The sequence below is a fragment of the Manacus vitellinus genome, unplaced genomic scaffold (assembly GCF_001715985.3).
Source record: "Manacus vitellinus isolate BGI_N305 unplaced genomic scaffold, ASM171598v3 scaffold_3_pilon, whole genome shotgun sequence".
NCBI classification, from domain to species: Eukaryota; Metazoa; Chordata; class Aves; order Passeriformes; family Pipridae; genus Manacus; species Manacus vitellinus.
The window spans coordinates 8,083,337-8,103,318 of NW_021940535.1; the positions used below are offsets into that span (position 1 = coordinate 8,083,337).

Below are 19,982 nucleotides of genomic sequence, written 5' to 3' on the forward strand. Positions count from 1 at the left end.
TGCTAGTCTACTGTCAAATTAATACATCAAATAATATACTCTTATCCTGAATCAGTGGACTGCTTTTATCAGAGCTTTTGATGTGGCAAAGAAAGTGCTTGTTCCATAGCTACAAACCCAACTCTTCTAGTCTTCCCATCTCTTTGAACTTAAATTTTCTTAAGACTTGGAACATTGTGATACAGAGAGCAGCATTCATAGCTAGGTATTTCAAGACTCACATTCAGAGGCATATTAGAAACCTCACAAAGGGATTTTCTTTAAGAGAGGTTTTCAAATATATGTAACCTTCTGGCTTGACCTCTGGATCCACTCCCAGTCTACATTTCAAGAAAAAGAATCTACCCACATATGGTTATCTCCAGTAAGATCAAAGCTGTCATTGTATTCTGACACCTGTGAGAAAGAAATGGATATAAAAAAACGTCGGGGAAATGGTGAAAAGATTTGAATGAGTTCCCGTTTATGAAAGACATGCACCCACGGATCTTGGAAGCAAAGGGAAGACTTTTTAAGGATAGCTGCAGAACATTTCTTTATTTGTAAACCTCACCAAGGTAATTAAACAGACTTGAAAACATAAACAAAAATAGATTTTCTAGATCCCTACAAATATATCTCTGCTAGCACTTTACCATGAAAGTTAATAAGGTTCTAACTTTAGACTAGGTTTTCTACCTGTTGCCTAACAGAAGCCACTGCAAAGGATGGTGTTATTTCATGCTACCTTTGGAGCTTCTCATCAAGGTGTGGTATTTTTCCCAGTTTATACCCTTTTCTGGCAAAGATGGAAGTTGTTATAGATTTATCCCAGCTGCAGTAGATACTTCCTGAAGGACTGCAGAGTAAGTATCTTCAGATTGAAAAATGCACCTCTATTCATCTGTTTGTGTTTCCTGCTGTCCTGTGAGAAAGCACCAGAATGGCTTTGCAGAGCCTGTCTTTCCTCTGTGTGGACAGATCTTCGGCATGAGGCACAGTGGAGTTAAAGTGTGAATTTTGCTGCGTTGTGCCCTTGCCTCAGCACAACCAGCCACAGCAGAGCCCTTGGCTTTCAGGTAAAGCCTTGAATGCCCTACAAGAGAAGCGTGTCCCAGGTTTTGACAGCACCACAAGGTTATCACCTCTGCATCAGATAATTCAGCATGATGCTGAGGAGCGTTGTGGCTGGAAGATCCTTGCTCTGCAAGAAAACTAATTTACTGTCCCTGTATTCAACCCAAGGGGTTAAAAGGTATCTGTGGCACTAGCAACTAGTCACTGGATCATACATCAGGACTGTAGATCAACCAGGCTTCTCTCTTGATTCTCTCTGTGCCCTCACAAGGGACTTTCTCCTCTACCCCTCCCCCATACTCACCTTTTGTAGGGTGGAATTAAGCCATTTGGCCAACAGAAGCTCCTCTCAGCTTTTAGAAAGGGGAGCATCCCCAATGTGAGGCTCTTTATTATCAGTTCAAGCTCCCAGCTGCAAGGGGATACAGAATGTCCATGAAACTTCTCACTTCTACACCCCTAGTTGCTTTGTTGCACAGAGTAAAAAGGCAAAGGCTTTAGTTAGGAACACTTCTGATGCTTTGAAACTACAATGAGGAGTTGGATTATATTTATATGTTAATAGTTGGTCTTGAATTTTTCTGCCTTTAAATGCTATTGTAACCCAGTTAAATATTTAATAAAAGAGTGGAAAGTCTATTCACAGTTGTTTCAGAAATAAATTCCATCGTTCTCACATCCCGACTTACCTTTTAAAATCCCCTGTTCAAATTATCACCCTATCTCAAAAAGCAACACAATGTTTGGGGTTATGCTTAGAACGTCTTAAGTACCATTTTTAATGGCAAGTGGAATTATGGTCATTTCTAATGGTATTGAAAAGGTACAAGTGAAACTTAAAATAAGATCTGCTTTTTCGTGCATGAAATTATGTATCAATAGACCTCTGCATGCAGGATTTCCATCATTCAGAAGTCATGGGCATCTACCCCAGACTGAACTTTGCACCAATCCTAATAAGAGTTTTCATTGCTAAAGGTTCTAGCTCAGTGAATTTCAAGGCTTTGAATTAGTATTATATATTTAAGGTATAAGTAAGAAACTTCTAACTAAGAATGTCTTTGGTGGAGTAAATATCAAGTGTTTCGGGCATACAGTTCTGACTGTTAACATTTATCATTGGCTTGGTAAGATAAACAATTGCTGGATGTGTGTCAGATTCTTTGGTTTATAAAGCACTTTCCTGTCAGATTTCAGTAAAGAATGAAAAAGACGCTTTCTAATTTTGTTAACTGTTATTGGGTACTGGTAATTGAATGAAGTTTAGGGGTTTCTGTCAGAGAGATAATTGACAAATTTGTAATGGGAAGAGTATAGGAAAGCCCCACAGCTAATTGTATAATTTTAAACTTAAACACCAGAGCTCAGTTGCTGCTTGTTCCAGGAGTTTTCCCAAGCTATGATTTAAAGGCTTTATTGCACCAAAATCCCAGAGGTTGTTGCAGTTTGCAGCAGTGGGCTGCCAGAAGATAATCACAGTGTGTAGTTCTTATGATTGTAAAGAAATGTGCACATTTCGTCATGATCTCCTGCATAGGCAGACACCTGGGCCTGAATCCAGATCCTTTAAGATCATACCCTTGATCTGATGTCCTCATCATTGCCTCTGAATCATTACTGCTGGCAAACCATTTAACTTAACAAGGCTATTGGCATCTCTGATGCCACAGCCCATTTGGAACATCTATCTGTTACCAGTGCCACAGAGCATCCACGAAGGTGAATGTCACAGGTTGTGTGTCACTTTTGGTGCAGAGTGCAGCAGTCCTGCTTTGTGATTTCAGTCACCTCAGCAGTATCCATTGCTGATATGAACACTGTGGTTAGAGTCCAAACTCAAAAGCTGCTTAAAAGGAACACCAGTGCAGAAGGCAAAACCTTGGCTGTGTTGAAACAAGTGCCAAAACTCTCATCAGTTTTAGGCTGGTCTTCCAAATCAAGTGGCTATCTTCCTTTTGGAGTGAAGTGGTCAAATTGTACCGTTAAGTGAGTCAAAAGACATCTCCTAAAGAAAGTGAAAGATGTCAGAGAGCTCTATGTGAGTCAGTCACAAAACAAGTAACAATTTTGGTTTCTGATATATAAAAAAGAATGTTACACTAGGGATAACAGCTCGTTACTTGCTTTGCTTTCAGGATGCAGGGAGAAAGGAAGAGAAAGAAACTACTTGTAGCCAAGTTGGCTGCTACAGTCCAGCAGCACAGTCAATCAAATTGTTTCGTCCTTCCAAGTTATTCTGTAATGGCACTGATTTATCTTGCTGCCATGCAATTGTCCCCTGTTGATAATTCCAGTTTTGTCAAGAGATGACAGAGATTTTACAGAAAACCTTCAAGCTACTTTTGCCAGCAGCAAACAGCAGGAGAGCAAAGTAAGACTTCCTTCTTTTCACTGATGCCTATAAATAGTCCATGCTAACCCCAAGAGCCTCGAAGAAGTAGGGAATCTTTTTTAAAAAAGAATCCATTATTTTTAAAACTACATTGACTCAGCAGAAGTAGATGTGTGTGCTTTAGATCATGATAGGTTGATAATCAAGCCCTGCTGTGAATGCTTAGCACTTTAATTCTGGCTGTAACATTTTACATTTATTTTAATTCTACAATGGACTGGCACAAGTCTCAATATAATGACCAGAAAGAAGACTGGTTCATTATTGTAGATATTTTTTTAAAAAAGGTCTTATTTGCAGTTTTTACAATTTAGTTCTCTGTTTCTTTGATTTTCCCTGTGTATGTGGGAAACAAAGGAGATAATTAACCAAAATGCATTTAATTTGTATCAAGAACATGTTGCTTAATAACAAATCTTGGAGTTCTCTTGTGCTAAGCAGAACTAGTCACAGAAGTCATTGCATGAATTTCATTGGTGTTACTCGAATATGCAAATGCTATCCAAACATGATTTGAACTACTTTGAAAAGTATAACAGGTTTCTTAGGAAAGCTGAGTCTCTTGGTCTTGCAAACAGGAGGGCTTTTTTGATATGGCACTAGTATGCATGCATCCAATTAGAAATTATCAGAAAATCCAGATTTATGTAATAGGAGAAGATAAATAGGATGCTTACCATTGCTGAAGTAAGGAGAAAAATTATAATCTCTGTGTGTATAGATGTTATAAATAATCTAGAAATACATCACCTTTTGGGTTACCCTGTAGTCATAGAAGACTTCTTACTACTACAACTCACAGGATCATCACTGGAAATGTAAATTTCTGCAGAAAATGCAGATCTCTGTATTGCTACATTTCTTTTTCTGTAATTTCAGGCATACTTAAAAGATATTTCAAAAAAAATGTAGCTAAATTAGTACATATACCATACTGACAACAGTATACATACTGTTTAAGTGAAACAAGGCTGTAAAACAGCCTAAAGATATTACCTACCAATGAAGTCATTTTCCTGCTGTTATTAGTCTTGAGAAGGAGTTGAGTTCTGAAAATACTGTAGAAAGTGTGAGCTTGAAAAGGAAGAAAAAGAACTGATTTCTACTATTTTATGTGTATTTTGGAGATTGATAGAAAGGAAGATTAAACTGTGTGTGTTTGAGAGCAGTATTTGATCACTTGAGATTCTGTCTGCTCTGCTCTTAATCTTGTAGTATTTCAAGATCCTTAACCATCAATTTCTAAACATGATAATCCAACCCCCTGCAGTCATTTGTGTTGATCTCATCAGGAGCCACACAGGACTTTCTGGTCTTTCAGTAGAAAGTGGTTTAATCTAGCAGGCAGGTAGTTGGTGTTGAATTTTCTTTGAAAAGAGTTTGGCTTGTCTAGTAGCTGGTTTCAGTCTAATGCTTAAATGTCGTTCTTTTGTTTGGTTCTTCTGAAGGTGGCCTTACTTCAGTAATGATGAAAATCATCCCTGTTTAGAAATCTCACCTCTGGTAAAACTTAAGTTAGCAAAACTTAAGTTAGCATTGTGGAAAAAGAGCTTTCCTGTACAGGCTGTTCATTTTTGCTCACTGATCTGGCAGTCCACGATCTCCCCAAGTGCTTTGCTTTAGTAAGGCTTGCCTTGCTGCAGGGTAAATAAGACAGAATACCTCATTCAACTATCAAAGATTTCACTGAAATATCAGCATGAGCTGCCTACAACACCTCCAGTGCGGATATCCTACCCTGCATGTTCTAGATTGCTATTAGGAAGAATGAGAAGGGGAGCCAATTCTTCAGCATATTGCTGTGCAACACCTTCCTCCTCCAAAAGCTGTAAATGAGCCTTCAGAATTAGGTGGATCTCTTTTAAATACTAAATCATAGCACCTTACATTCCTTTCTGTTTTATTTTAGCAATTTAGTCCTAAGATAAAAAAATTCAGAAGGAAAAGTAACAGGATAATGCTGTAAAGCCAGTGGTCCTGTTTTCAACAGTGTGAATATCAGGAGTTAGGCTACAGGTTTTTACAGATGACATCCAGTAGCTTTTCAGTGACATCAGTGGGCTCCAACTTACTCTTAGAGAGGCATAATGAATTCTGTGTTGGCCAAATTGGTCACTTAGAAGCTGCCCTCCAAGCATATCATAGGAACAAGCTGCAGAGGTACATGATGCTAACTTACAAGCTATTACATACATGCTAATTTAATATATCTCTTCTGGAAATCTTTAGTATACTTAGTTAAAACCAGGAAAGCTAGTAAAGGGACTTGTCTCTAAAGCTCTGGAAAGATAATTTAAAGTTGCTCTGAGTGTTACCAGAGCAGAATAATGGCCAGAAAGTACTCAGCAAAATCCAAGGGAAGAAAGCAGGATGCAAGTCCTTGCAGTCTTTGGGGGCAAAGAAGAGTGAAGAGTGGGGAAAAGCAGAACAGTAAGCCAAAATTTGTTGAAGCTGGCAGTGTGTGTTGTGAAGGGAGGAGAAAGCAGTTATGCCATATCCAAAATGGAAACACTAAGACCAGCCTTGAATAAGATGGTATTATTTGTATTTGGCAGGCATCCTATCTCTGAGAAGCAGCGAAGGAGAAAGAAAGCAGTCTCATGGTGAGGTTGGTGACTAAGTCAGACTGACACAATCTGCTTCAGTTCCTCCATCCACCACAGATTCTTTGTGCCACCTTGAACCAAGCAAGAGAACTTCACTCTTGCTCCCTGGCTTTCCACCTCTGTCATCCATGAGCAGTAACACTGTCCTAAATTTACAGGATTTTGCAGGTATAAAGTATACAGAGCAACCAAAAATAGACTTGTGCCCATAGGGTTTATGTTACCTTGCAAACGAGCTGCAATAAAGTTTACAGATGTAAACCCATTTATTAGCCAAGGATGCTTTTGTAGTTAAAATACTACAATTCTAGTTTCTTAAAGGAGATGTAAAATTTCCTTGAACAAAAGTGGTTTTGTAGAGAAGCAAGTGTACTCAGTGCTATGTGCTAAATGTGAAATTGTTTCTTGTGTTCAGTAAACTTATTTCTGTCTCACTGGATCCAAATGAGGGCTATCTTTCTTCAAAACTCAATTTTATATGTGTTAGAGCCAAATTTGTGTCTGAAAGAGCTAACATTTGAGTAAGTATACTATATAATGTGTGTTAAATGATAGGCCATAGCTGTGCACTGTCAAGGTTTAAACTAGACTAGTGATGCCAGTTTGGTTGGTTGTTGAACAATGCTGGGTCAAATAAACATTGAAGGTTGTGGGCAGCATCACTGTTACATGATTGGGATGTCCCCCACCATGACCAGAGCCAATGTGTCCTCCTGCTGTGCACTTATGCTTTCTCAGAACCAGATAAATGCAGGCCTGCTGTGTCATAGGAGACATTCAAGTTGGCTTACTGGGGAGGAAGGAATGACTGCTTTTTCTCAAGAAAAGGAAAGGGAGGGAAGACAAGAGAACAGGCCGTATTATTTGCTTTGGAGACAGTAGGTATGTCACCTTCAATGAGATGTGTATTACAGAGTTATTTTCCACCTTGTTTCTACTTACACAACTGTCTTAGCATAAGTCCTGGGATTGGAAAAAGTATTTCAGTAATTTCTGTGTCATTTACATTTCACAGTGCTTCCATTTACATTGGGATGCTTTAGTTCATCAAAACAAATAGAAGACAATGTAGCATCCTCACCATGCTGACTGAAAACCAGCCATCTTCAAGGAAGAAAAGATTGGAAATATAAATAGCTACCAAAAATGTGTCCCTGCATTTAAAAAATGCTGAGTTCTAGGATGTTCCTGCTGTTACTGTCTTGTCTCTCCACCCCCTTTTTTCTTTTTCTAGCTCAATAGTGGCAGCTGATATAATAATGGGCTATTGCACAATTTTACACCTAAGGTACACGGTCATATTTTAGAACCTGACAGTGTTCTCTTTCTGGAATAGAAACACTGCTTGCAACCCACAACTGAAACAATTAGCTATAAAACAGAAAGCAGCTTCATTAAACAAAAAAAAAATAATTGTTCTCTGGCTTAGAGATACAGTTTATGAATTTGTTAAAAGAAAGCGAAAGAAAAAATTCAAGTAGACGCGTGAACAAGCCTCAGAGTACTTCACCAGCTCTTACGGGTTTTGAGAATAGAAATGATTTCAATTAAAAGTCATTTGAGAAGATATAATAGAAGAAAGGGCTATGACAACAGCAGATGGAGCAGAATAGAAATGGTAATGTTACTGTATATACCTGCTTGCAATAAAAACAGCAACTGAAAGGAGGCATTTGAACTAAACTTTATGAACATGTGTCCTTATAGCTTTTATTAATGGGTTATTCTGTTCCTCTCCTAGTTTCTCTTGACCCTTTTCTGAGGGTTAAATTAATCCTTTGTGTAGCTTAGCTGAGAATAATGAAGTTGCCCCAGGGTACGAATGTAGCCCTTGGGTTTGACCTACAGAAGGCTGAGCCTCTATTCTTCACTATGTTTTCAGGCACTTTTGTTTAGTTTTGATTAATTAAAAACACCCTCTCCATTCCCCAGGCTTATGTACTCTCCTGTACAAAATAAAGGAGGTTCCAGTGTCTGGCCTTTCTCAGCCTATCCATACCAACGCAGAGACAGTGGAAAATTCTGCTAATGAGGGGATCTTAATGACCCTGATCATGTTTGTGAGCAAAAGGGCTCATGTTCTGACAGACCTGATGTGGGCAAGGTTTATGATGTGAGGAACAGTTTGGATTCCTTTTGGATTGCTACAGGCTGTTGTTTGTGTTTCTGGAGCCATAGGTATGGCTTGCATTTGGCCAGTAAGACAGAGCCTTTTTTACTGAAGGTGAATTAAACCAGCTAGAATTTGATCTAGAGTAGACAGTTCTGGGCCCCTCAGTTCAGGAAGGACATTGAGGTGCTGGAGCAGGTCCAGAGAAGACCAACAAGGCTGGTGAAGGGACCTGAGCACAAGTCTTATGAGGAGAGGCTGAGGGAGCTGGGGTTGTTCAGCCTGGGGAAGAGGACGCTCGGGGGAGACCTCATCACTCTCTACAACTCCCTGAAAGGAGGTTGTAGCCAGGTGGGGGTTGGTCTCTTCTCCCAGGCAACTATCAGCAAGACAAGAGGGCATGGTCTTAAGCTGTGCCAGGGGAGGTTTAGGCTGGATATTAGGAAGAAATTCTTTACAGAGAGGGTAATCAGGCAATGGAATGGGCTGCCCAGGGAAGTGGTGGATTCTCTGTCCCTGGAGGTTTTTAAGATGAGACTGGATGTGGCACTTAGTGCCATGGTCTAGTAACCACAGCGGTGTTGGATCAAGGCTTGGACTTGATGATCTCAGAGGTCCCTTCCAACCTGGCTGATTCTATGGTTTTACGATTCTATGAAATGCCTGTTCTAGTTCCTATGTATTGTATTTTTTAAAGGTTTCAAAACAGATGCTTTTCTCTTGACATTTTTAATACATCACTGTCCATGAATAGCACCGGTTTGGGGTCCAAAATCTGGCTTATTATCCAGTGTGAGAAACAGATTGGAATCTGGTCCAAAGTCCATTGTTCTGAGATTTTTGACTGTGGTAACTTTCCTCTTTCTTTCTTTCTTTTGAAACACTTTTGTAGCTTACTTACATTTTTTTCCCACATCCTTCTATCTACCATGCCAGTGTGCAGGTAACACGTAGTGGCCACGTGGATGCTGGCACTTTGCTCTGAGGCATCAAAAGCAAAATAGAATTGACAGAGAGAGAAGTTGCATCTTGAGAGCACAGCAAGAAAGCATCTGGCTCCTTTTCCACAGTGCCATGAAAGCTAGGTGGAGCCAGCCAAATCCACCTCTCCCTTCACCCTTTTCTTCTTTAACCCTCTAAATTGCCTGTGAATTGGGGTTTAAGCTGGATTTAAAATAGCCCATGTATATCAGGTTTATTCCTTCACAAATCAGGAGATTTGCACATCTGTCTTAGCATAAGCATTTCCTTTCAGTGTTCAGTAGAGCAGAGATAGATGGGATTTTTGTCATGAATAAAAATGGATGGCTTCTGACAACTTGGAAATCTCTAGAGGTATAGAGAGCACCGTTGTACTGAAATTTGAGAAAGGTTAAGTTTTCCTTATGGTCACAACCAACCCGTGAACACCTAAAGGAATTTACAGGAGGTGTTTAACACATGCCAGTGATGTTTCTGATGTCCATGCTGTGTTGTGTGCTGGTCCTTTGCTGCTTTAAATGTTTGATTACTTAGCTACCTTCTGCCGAGAGGGTATTTTCAGACAAAGAAAAGAGTGGTGGCTAAGAAAGACTTCTTTTGAGATCTGTAGTTGTGTTGGATTTGTTTTGTACTGATTCTAGAGAATGCTGATTAGTATAAATCATTTTGCATTGCAACACTTGACCAAGGCCTATAATCATATCACTACTTCAGCTGTGTCTGTTTGAGAAGTCCCCAGATTAAGCAGAGTACTTATGGTGAGAAGTCCCCTCTTTGCCAGCTGGGAGGTTGAAACCAGCTGCATTCTGAAATTTGAAAGAGAGAAAGAATCCATGAACTGCTTAGTAAAATGGTCTCTTCCTCATTACCCTAATCACACACATATGCTGAAGGCTGCAATCAGCTTGTTTCTTTTTTTTCTTTTAAATCAGACAGACGAAAGGAGAAGACTAATAAACATTGAACTGAAAAGGATCACTTGGGTCATCTAGGTCCCATCCCTGGAGCTCAGTAATAGACATAAGAGCAGAGGAGACCATTAAACTTCTATTCCAGCTGTCTTGTTGCATGCTTCAGGGCATGACATTCCCTGTTCCCAATGTTCTTTAAGCCATGTAGATCCTTATGGAGAACTAAGTGGCCTGCATAATGTGCCAAAGGACAAATCAAGGCGATTGCTTATCTCAGGATTTCATTTCTTATATGAAATGGTATCTGAAAATTACATTTCTTGGACAAAGTTCCTAGGTAATTCAGGGGAAAGCAAAATTACCCAATGTTTTCAGTTGTCCTCCTGGATCTTGCTCTCATAGCCTTAAATGGCAGTGACTTAAACCCTGAGTGTGTGCAACGCAGGCATGAGAGGTACTAATACTACCCGTAGCATGAGTTTGCCTTGTCTACTCTCTTAGATGTGATAGTTGCCACTCTTCAGCTCTGGGGAATAAGACAAAAGGAGAATAACTCATGAAAGAATTAAATTATGTGTCCGAGGTCATACAAAGGCACCTGTGGCAGTCAGCAGTTAGATCTGTGCAATTTAAATATTAGCAGAGTGCATAAATTAAAAGGGATTGCCTTCTTTCAGTTGTTTTGGGGATTTTAAGTGAGAAATGAACCTTCAGGCGCTGTCCAGACTATGGTCCTTGTCAAGTTTTTAACTCTCCTTTATTCAAGTAGTGGTAATTGGTATTATCGTGCTATCTGTAGTTAAGGAGAATTTCTGGGTATCCATGAATATGTCAAGCTTCAGTCCAGTATTTAAAATCAGCCACTGTTTTGTCACTACCATTTCCACCAGCCTTCTCTTCTTTTTGAGGGGCGTTCTTATTGCTGTAAGCTCTGGCAAAGACTTGGCATAGGGACCAATATTTGCTTTCTGGTAGTATAGAACAAATATTTGTATAATCAATATGGAGCAATGGCACAGTGGTAGCTAGACTAGGTCTGGAAAAGCACAATAGAAGCATTGATATTACAAATATAAAACCTGGTTAATAATGAAGTGCAATGAAAAGTACCATGTTCTGGCTGTGGATAGATCTGAGTGCAGGAGAACTTTGAGCCCTGAAGGTTCCATAGTATGCTCCAGATATTTGTGTTAAGAAAAGAAAAATTAGCAGTTGTGGATATAATGCACATATGATGAGCATTTGTCACCAGTAGATTGATCCTGTGAGATCCTGAGCATTGTCAGCTCTCAAAAATTTTGATGTCAGTTATAAAAAATAAAACTAGACTCCTAGTGCAGGAGACATGACTAGAAAATTCTCACCCCCCCCCCCCAAAAAAAAAAAAAGTAAAAATCTAGGAACCTTTTGTTTTGGAGGAATGTCTGTGTTAAAAATAGTATTTTTCATAATTGGGTATGTCTGCCTTGTATGTAACATCCCTGCTTTGTGCACCAGATGAAAGTCACATCTGTGGCTCCATTTGTCTAACAAGTAGTTTTCCTGCAGGCTCTTTAATATTTACCCTGGGGGGAGTTCATGGACCTTATCTAAGAGGAAGAATTACTTTGTTGTGGCTTTGACATGCTCTTTAAATAATATTCAAAAACCATCTGAAACCACATTATATAAAGAGGAACCTTTTTGTGAGTCTCAGTGGAGAAAACAAGAATGAGAAATTTCCCTGTTCCATTTTCTGGCTCTACTGTTTCCTAGCCAAGGGCTAGGAAGCTGTTTAAGTCACAGGGCTCAGTAATTAATATTAAAATAGACAAAAGTAAATCTGGAAGATTTTCTCCTGCTCTTCAGTGTCCTTATTCACCTGTTCCCCACATTATTCAGATGGCTTCCAGACTGGCATGTTTTTAAGCACTGTCCTACTTCCACTGGTATTTGCTGTACAGATCACAGAATCCGTTCCTCATCTGACAGAATAATTTAATCCTTGTTCTCTAAACCACTTATTGAAAAATGCATCTACTGGTCCTGCTTTAAGCCCTACCCTGCTTTAAGTCCCTGCTTTCTCCAGCCCTGCCCTGCAAGCTTGCAGGATGAGCAGGTTGCTAGCCAGTGATGTGGCAGAGAACTGACCCACTGGATGATGGTAGCTCACTTAGAGCTGAACTCAAGGTGCTCTCAGGAGCTGATTTTGCACTCTGAGCCTCTCCGTGATTTACAGGAGCAGATACATTCTTGCATTATTTGAAATGGAAAATGATACAGTTATGATGGTGGGTTTGACTGACATTTTCAAGTGGACTTTAATTGTGAAATAACTCCTTTTTTCAGAAAATCGACCACTGAAAGCTCTGTGAGGATAGTCTTAGTTAGTGACAGCCTTTGAACAGCCACCCAAGGGTAGTGGCAGAAGCCATCCCCAGTATTTCACTCTGCCCTAGCAGTCAGGTCCAGTCTCTGATCTCAAGAAACTGGGAAATCGGATGTCAGTTCCTCTTTTTTGTCTCCTTCAGACATGCCTGTAGTTTGGTGATGTAAATGTCAGCCTGCAAGGAATCAGGATAGAGATCACCCATGCATTTCATTCTTGGGACTTAGCTGTAGAATTTGAGTTCACTTTAAAGGCAAATACGCTGAAATCTTATATTAAAGCTCCTTCCCTGCTTGAAAATAACAGTTAAGGTCACAACAGCAGCAGCAGCAGCCAAACATTCCAAGAGAAAACCTTTTTGGTTTGTGGGGTGGGGATGATTGTTTTTCTGTAACATTAAATCTCAGCTTGGCCTTGGCAGGGAACAGCCATGCTGCTGCTGTTGGAACAAGACAGAGAAATGGGCTCTTTAGTTTTGACATCCCTTTAGCTTTCTGGCATTCTGGAGGATCCCCAAGGCCCCATGGAAACCAGATGCATTCCTGCTGCAACAATTAATGTAACCAACCCTTGCACGAAGGGAATATTTGGGGTGGGGGGAAACATTACTGTATTTTCTTTTGGAAAATTCCACTATTGACATGAAAGACAGCAGGGGAACAGCAAAGATAGATTGCAAATTTTGACAGCACCGACAGGTAAATATTGGCTTTGTGCAAACAAGTTTCTATAAATAACCCGTCTGCTCCAGAAACTCCACAGATGGCAGCAGGGCTGCCGGGGTATTGATTTACCCACTGTGCTCAGTGCAGAAAAGCACAGCTGTCAGTTTTGCTGTTCTTCTCATTCTGAGTGTTGCTGCTGCTCCTGCTGAGAGCTGCGTGCCTTGTTCACCATTTTTCTTTGGAAAGTGGAGATGAAGATTAAGAGCCAAAAAAAATTAATTGAAAGAAACATGCCAAAACAACGAAGAATAAATGAACAACACAAAGAGTAATGATGGAGAATGCTGGATATATGTATTCAACGCACCAGCAAGAGCCTGTCTCTTGCTCAGTCTGTATCAGGTAATTTAAGACAGCTCACAGGAGTGGTTTATAGAGAGTGCTTCAGGAGACCATAGTGGGGACTTGAAGGACAAGGAAGGCTTTTGAGGAGACAACATAGAGTTTGTACATGATGGGGAGTAACAGGCTGAGGTTAGAGTTGAGGAGTAGAACCAGTCCTATCTTTATGGAAGCCTTACATGCAAATGGAGATTCTGCCAAAAATCCCTAACAGCTGGAGGTGACTTATAAATAAATACCAGCCAAATAGGCAAACGCTTAAAATTGTCATGATTAGGTTTTGGGTTTATATGACCCATTTGAGTGCAGTCTAAATCTCAGGATTATGATTTTCAGACAGTAGAGTCAGCCAGTGCAACCACCGTCTCATTAACAAAAATGTTGATTTACAGGCATAATATCTAGAATTGCTTTTTAAAGAAACAGCTTAGATAGACTTCATAATCTCAGCTCCATATAAAAATGTTTGCCTGTGGTGCAGGTTCACTCCAAGGGCTAATCAGTAGCAGAACTGTGCATCGTCTGGGACAGATACAATGTATGCCATTCGACGGCATTTTTCTGCTGGTTTTCTGTGTAATTTTTAGGTAGTTACACAATGAACACAAAGAATGAAAATGCCTCCGTGTTACATCTGCATCAGAGGTTTTGCCGAGAATTACTGGGTAAAGCTTTTCATTGTCATTTTGTCCCATGTGGTGGCTTAGGGTTTTTTTGTTTGAATTGTTTGATTCTGTGATTGTTAGATTGGGTTTTTTTACACTTAATAGAATCATAGACTCATAGAATGGTTTGGGTTGGAAGGGACCTTGAAGAGTATAACTGCATAACTAAAATGGCAAAAAATTAAGAAGTAAATATCCAGATCAGTGGAAACAGATTGTTATACTGGGATTTTTAAAATTTATTTATTCGTTTTGTGAACTTTGGGTGCTGCAAACTGGGTTTCCGTTCACTTGAGCTGGCTATGAGGTCCAGAGCAAGAGATCTGTCCCACAAATTTCAGCAGAGTTCTTCCTGGCAGGTAGTGGCACTTTTGAGTGCTTGCCTGGATGGAGGCCTAGGTCTGCTTATTAGTCCTGTTTCTGCCTGAGTTTTAAATGATTACCGGAAAAGACAATTCAGTCAATGAAATTATAAATCAAGGGTTATGTGCTTACATAAAATTCAGGCTTGACATGATTCTGTCTTGATTTTGGGAAAAAATGAGAGTAGGCAAATGAGAGGATTTTTCCCAAGATAGACCAAGAATCTTTTATGGGAGAAGCACATGAAAAACAGGGCTGTGAAATGGACCATACAAATACCTTAGAATTTTTTTAGATAACTGGCATTACTTAAACTATTACACAAAGTACAAACATATAAACTCTATGCAGACTAGGTAATTTATAAGTAGTAGGGCGTAAGAAGTTGTCAAGAAGAGACTTCTGTCAGAGTTACAGAATGTTGTTGGGCTGACAGAGATAGATGCTAGCAATTTCTGGAAAGTCTGCATATCTTTTGCCTTCATTTTTGTAAAGCATTTTTAAGTATTGAGTAAGGTATCCCAGTGTATCTTGTAAAAGAGGTTACATGTTCCATCCAAAGCTATTCTTTCCCCATACTAAAATTCTACCTTGATATGCTGAAACAACAGCCAGAAAGAACCTTGCCTTCTGAGCTGTAGGTCAACAAATTCACAAATAAAAGGATAGGTCAAGAAGCGTTTGGGCAATACTCTCAGGCACATGGTGTGATTCTTGGGCCTGTCCTGTGGGTCCCTTTCAACTCAGGATTTTCTATGATCCTAGGATTCTAGGTCAACAGTCTTTCTTCGTGTGTGTGTGTGTGTGTGGCTGTTGCCCACGGTGGTTGTAGCTGAGGCCCACACATAAAGTGTCATACTGACACAAAGATATCTGTGTCCTACCACCATTGCTGTCAGCTTCTCCAGAACTTTGTGATTTTAGATGCTGAATTCTTCATCTTTGACAACTAGATAGATGCATGTAATGAGATATGCAAACTACAAACTGATCTGAATATGATGTGCTAAAGGTTTCAATGCTGAATACATTTCAAGCATTTTGTTACATTTTTCTCTCTCATGTTATATAAATATGTTGTTTTACTATAAATACCTTATTTCAAGCTGTCCCTGAAAACAGAGTCCATTCTCTGTTTTGAAATCTCATATCTCATGTCACAAATTCAGCAGAGGAATAAAATACCAATTTGTGTCTGCTTAGAGAAGGAAGAGGGGAGAAAAAGGGCATCCTGTAAGAGCATAATACAAAGTGATGCCAGTTGTCACTGCCTTATACCAGCAACCTTGTACATTAGTGACCTGTGAGCTACATTTTCCTTGCTCTCTCATTTGAAGTACAGTTTGCAGTGTTTTCACTGTACTGTTACTGCAGTCTTTTTTCTTAAACCTGACCTGGGGGAAGAGAGGGAAGAGTTGTGTGTTCAAAGAAAGCAACATCAAAGTATTCTCAGCAGCCAGTCAAAGCTTCAGCTGATAATAATTCTAATAACTCTGTTGTTGGTGATGTGAACTGTTTACATGAGTAACCACCTGCTTGTCTCAGGATACTCATAGCTATTTGCAACCTTCTCTGAAAGGTTTTTTTGTTTGGTTGGTTTTGGTTTTTGTTTTTGTTTGGTTTAGTTTTAGGAGATGTGTTTGTGTTTTCTAATAGATGTTATTCAACAATACAGAGCCAGCAGTGTTGGATACAATGTTATTGTAATAGCTATGACAGAGATTGTTTGGAATTACAATGTTAAGGTAGATAGGAGCCTCCAAAATGTTGGACAAGAGCACTGAATAAAATTAAAAGGTAGAAAGTGTACCTCTATGCTCTGTGTGGTTATCTAGAGGATCTTAAAAGCCTGTCCACGATATATGTGCCTATGCTGGTGCAGAGCAGTTATTAGATTTTAAATTAATTTCATTGGTTTTTTCAGCATTATGTTCATTTTTTAAGTCACTAAAGTTGCTCCTAGTTTTTGACTGTGAGATCAGAATAACTAAGAGAGAAAAAAGGAGATAATATTCATTGTGAATGATTTTAAGTCAAACTCTCACAATTTAAAGGAATGTCTAAATTGTCAGTTAAAAATATACAAATGTCATCTATTGATAATTGAAGCAAACATATTGCAAGAATTAATGTTTAAATTGCAGTGTATACTGACTCCACATGTATGTGTAGTAGTGTATATGAATATACATTAACAATAGACCTGTACATCCTCTCTAGTATTTTGTTGAGCCAATGAGTTTTCATGTCTCTGTCAAAACATGTCATGTGTTACAGTAAGCTAATGTTTTCCTTGGTTAATCACTAATCTGCCTCTGTATTGGAAAATGTTGCCATGGGCACAGCAATAGCAGAACTGAGAGATGAGCTTTTGCCTAGTTGGAGCTGAAAAATGGCTATTTTTACTTTCAGTACCCACTTGTTCAATCACAAATGAGGATAAGAGCATAAAGTGTTCCACTACCTCTTTACAATTTATTTACAGAAACATTTTTTCCTATGTATTTCTCAATATGCAGATAATATTTACTATATGTTCATTACTTGGACAAAGCTCTTCTTTAGTTGGGCTTCAGATTTTTTCACCAGATTCTTTTACGAAGTGCAGTATCCTACATATGATCAGCAAGGAGAAATCACATCCCGTTCTTCATTCCAACATGAAAAACACCCATTTTGGATATTACTGAGTCCCATTATTTAACATTTAATTACTTCTCTAAAGTACTCCATGCTGCCACAATGCTGCATAATAAGTTACTTACTTGTGCAGATTTAAATCCCGGACTGACTCTTATCCTTTATTTATGGCTTTTTTTCTGAAAGAAAGAAGATTAAACTATGTAAATGGAACATCATTGTTATTTATTTTGTTAACATGTGCAGTGATGAGTCTTTGACCTACATTTCTTGTGTGTAGTGTGCTCTTGCCCTATATCTGGATAATGAATGACAGAAATATTGATGTGGATTGACCTCTTTTTTACATGGTTTTTGGTCTTTTTTTTATACATAAGAAAAATACTGAGATACAAATATTAGTTGAATCCTAATAAAATCCCAAAGAAGAAAAACACTTTTTTCAAAAGAAAAAGGGAAAATATTTAGGCACAATGCCTGATACATAAAGATGTTTGGAAAGAAGATAAAGGGCAAATCTGGAATCTGGTGTCTGTTAAGTCTTCTGAAGTTTTTATGTGATGTAGGTGCTTATGGACTAGATTATGCAACTAGAAGTTGCATGCTACAGTCTCTATTTCAAAATGGGTTTTTTTATCAAATTTGGACAGAGTAAGCAAATCATCCTTAGAAGGTGACTTTCTCTGGATGCTCCAGAAAGCCAAGCTAAGATACATGTATCTCCAGCCTTCCAGTGTTCTGAAGACTGTGACCTCCAAGGAATGTATGCAAAAACATAGGCACTGTGCTCCTTCATGATGGCCTTTCTTTCATTCCAAAGGTGGTGTATTGGTATGTTGAGGGAAGTGTATATATGTGACCTGTATTAATACCAGTGCTCTTTATGGCTCAATAGGTGAATACAAGCCTGCAGGAGTCAGTGGCATAGTTAGCCTCACTGATATTACTGTTAATACTGCATATTTCTCGTCCTTCAAAATTACTGCCAAGGTAAACAGATTTTTGAGAAAACTTATCGAAACTAAGGAACATGACCTCTGATTATTTTAAATTAGTTTGTTACACAGTAGGTCTAGGCATTATAAGCGTAACATGGAAGAAAAGGATTGTTGAAGATATTTAGTATTTAAACCTATATGATAGTTTAATTCCATTATTTCTTTGGAAGTCTGATATCAATAGAGACATATAATTAGAAAAAAAATGAAAGAGAGCGCCTTTCTAGAGGAGGAACTAGCAATGTCTCTTTCTCCTTGAGCAATCTGTTTTCAAATGGCTGTCTAACCAAACTCTGAAGTTTTCATATTTCTAGGAACACCTACTGTGTATAACTTACTTTAAGTTGGCACATATATCAACAATATGGAAAAAATGTTCACACCTCTGGGAAACTGAGCTAAAAGGTCACTTTTTCAACAAATTCATCAACTGGGAAAAACAAACCTAGCTTTCCTTTGAATTTTAATAGCTTTCCCTTTTCTGTATGAAGTCCAGAGGGCAATATTCTGTAGTGTAAAGGCACCGTCTGAACAATCCAGTGAGTGTTTCACACAGATTGGCATGCATTTGTTTGTCTGCTTAAGTTTAGGTTTGTTTGAATTTGCATGTCATGGATTTGATAGGTACATTCAGCTGCTCATCTTATTTTTATTCTGGGTACAGTATTTGAAGGCTTTCAGGGGGATTATTTTTTCTACAAGAAGGCAGTGACTTGAAGGCCTTAAGTTAAAGACTAAAAACATTAGGAAAAGCAGTGGGAAATATGTATTTGGATGGTGATGTGGGGCCTCATGTGAGAGGCAGCTAATAGGAATTTTAGCATAACTGGTAACTAATGTAGGTTATCACCCAGGTGCAGAAAATTTTTGTCCCTTTGTTCACAGGAAAATGTTCACCTCAGGTTTTTTTCTTTCAATTCTAACTATAATGTTTGCAAAACTCCTCGAACAGGAAATGATATAGCCATACATAAGTCACAAAGGCTTTTTTCTGTGCTGCCGCATGGAGGGGTCAACAGGTGATCAGACATTGCTTTCAGCTTTTCTTTTCTTCTTTGTTTCTCGCACAGCCTTTTCAAGGTATTGAGATGCTAGTACACGAATTTTTAGGACATCCTGAAAAACCTGCTGTTTTCAATAACCTCTGTGGATGGATGACTGCCATCAGTGTTCTCTGGCCTCACTTTATCTCTTGATCATACTCTTTCTGAGGCACGGGGGGCTGGTCTTTTAGTTTTGTCTGTTGTTGGAAGCTAGGTCCTAACTCCTAGAGGACTTTACCAGGATCAGGATTTCAGATGGGTGAAGCTTTCACAAGCTGAGCCAATTCAGCTGATTCCTGTGTACCAGATGCTTTGAGAAGCCAGGTGAATGGTGCCCAGCTTTAGTGTTCATTTCTTCCTGCTGCAGTCAGCAGACCTTACACTGGTAGATAACTGAGATCATTCTTCTTCCCCTTTATTTTTCATAGTACTGCTCTTTGAAGAACTAATTGGAAATGGAAAAATCCTTATTCTCTGGTAATTTTCATGATGAAACTTGGCCTGCCATGTTTCAAGAAACTTGGCCTGCCTTGGAATTTCAAGACAAAGGGGCATGGAATAAGGACATACCTTAATTCTGTGTTGCCTGTAATTACTTGAAACCTAAGAGAAACTTCAGTGGAGGTAACTCTTCATAACATTTTTGAAAGAAAAAATACACATTCCTGTTTTTATTCAAAGTTTAAATAGCACTCATAAATAAAGCCAGCAGGCAGGTGAAATTATTTTCTTTCAAATAATAATTCCAAGTACTGTTTCCAATTCTGCTTCACCCAGTTAAA

General features: G+C 38.9%; 1 protein-coding gene across 3 annotated transcripts in view; it reads left to right on the top strand.

Moving 5' to 3' along the window:
* ELMO1 (engulfment and cell motility 1) overlaps positions 1-19,982 on the top strand; it is a 314,729-nt gene that overhangs the window by 236,198 nt on the left and 58,549 nt on the right. Inside the window, exon 1 of one of the 3 annotated variants that reach the window (XM_018075780.2) lies at positions 13,324-13,491. The exons of the other annotated variants lie outside the window; for them this stretch is intronic. Coding sequence (XP_017931269.1) covers positions 13,402-13,491 — 90 coding nt within the window. The 5' untranslated portion in view covers positions 13,324-13,401. Of the gene's footprint in view, positions 1-13,323; positions 13,492-19,982 lie in introns of those variants that run through there. 3 annotated transcript variants of the gene reach the window in all.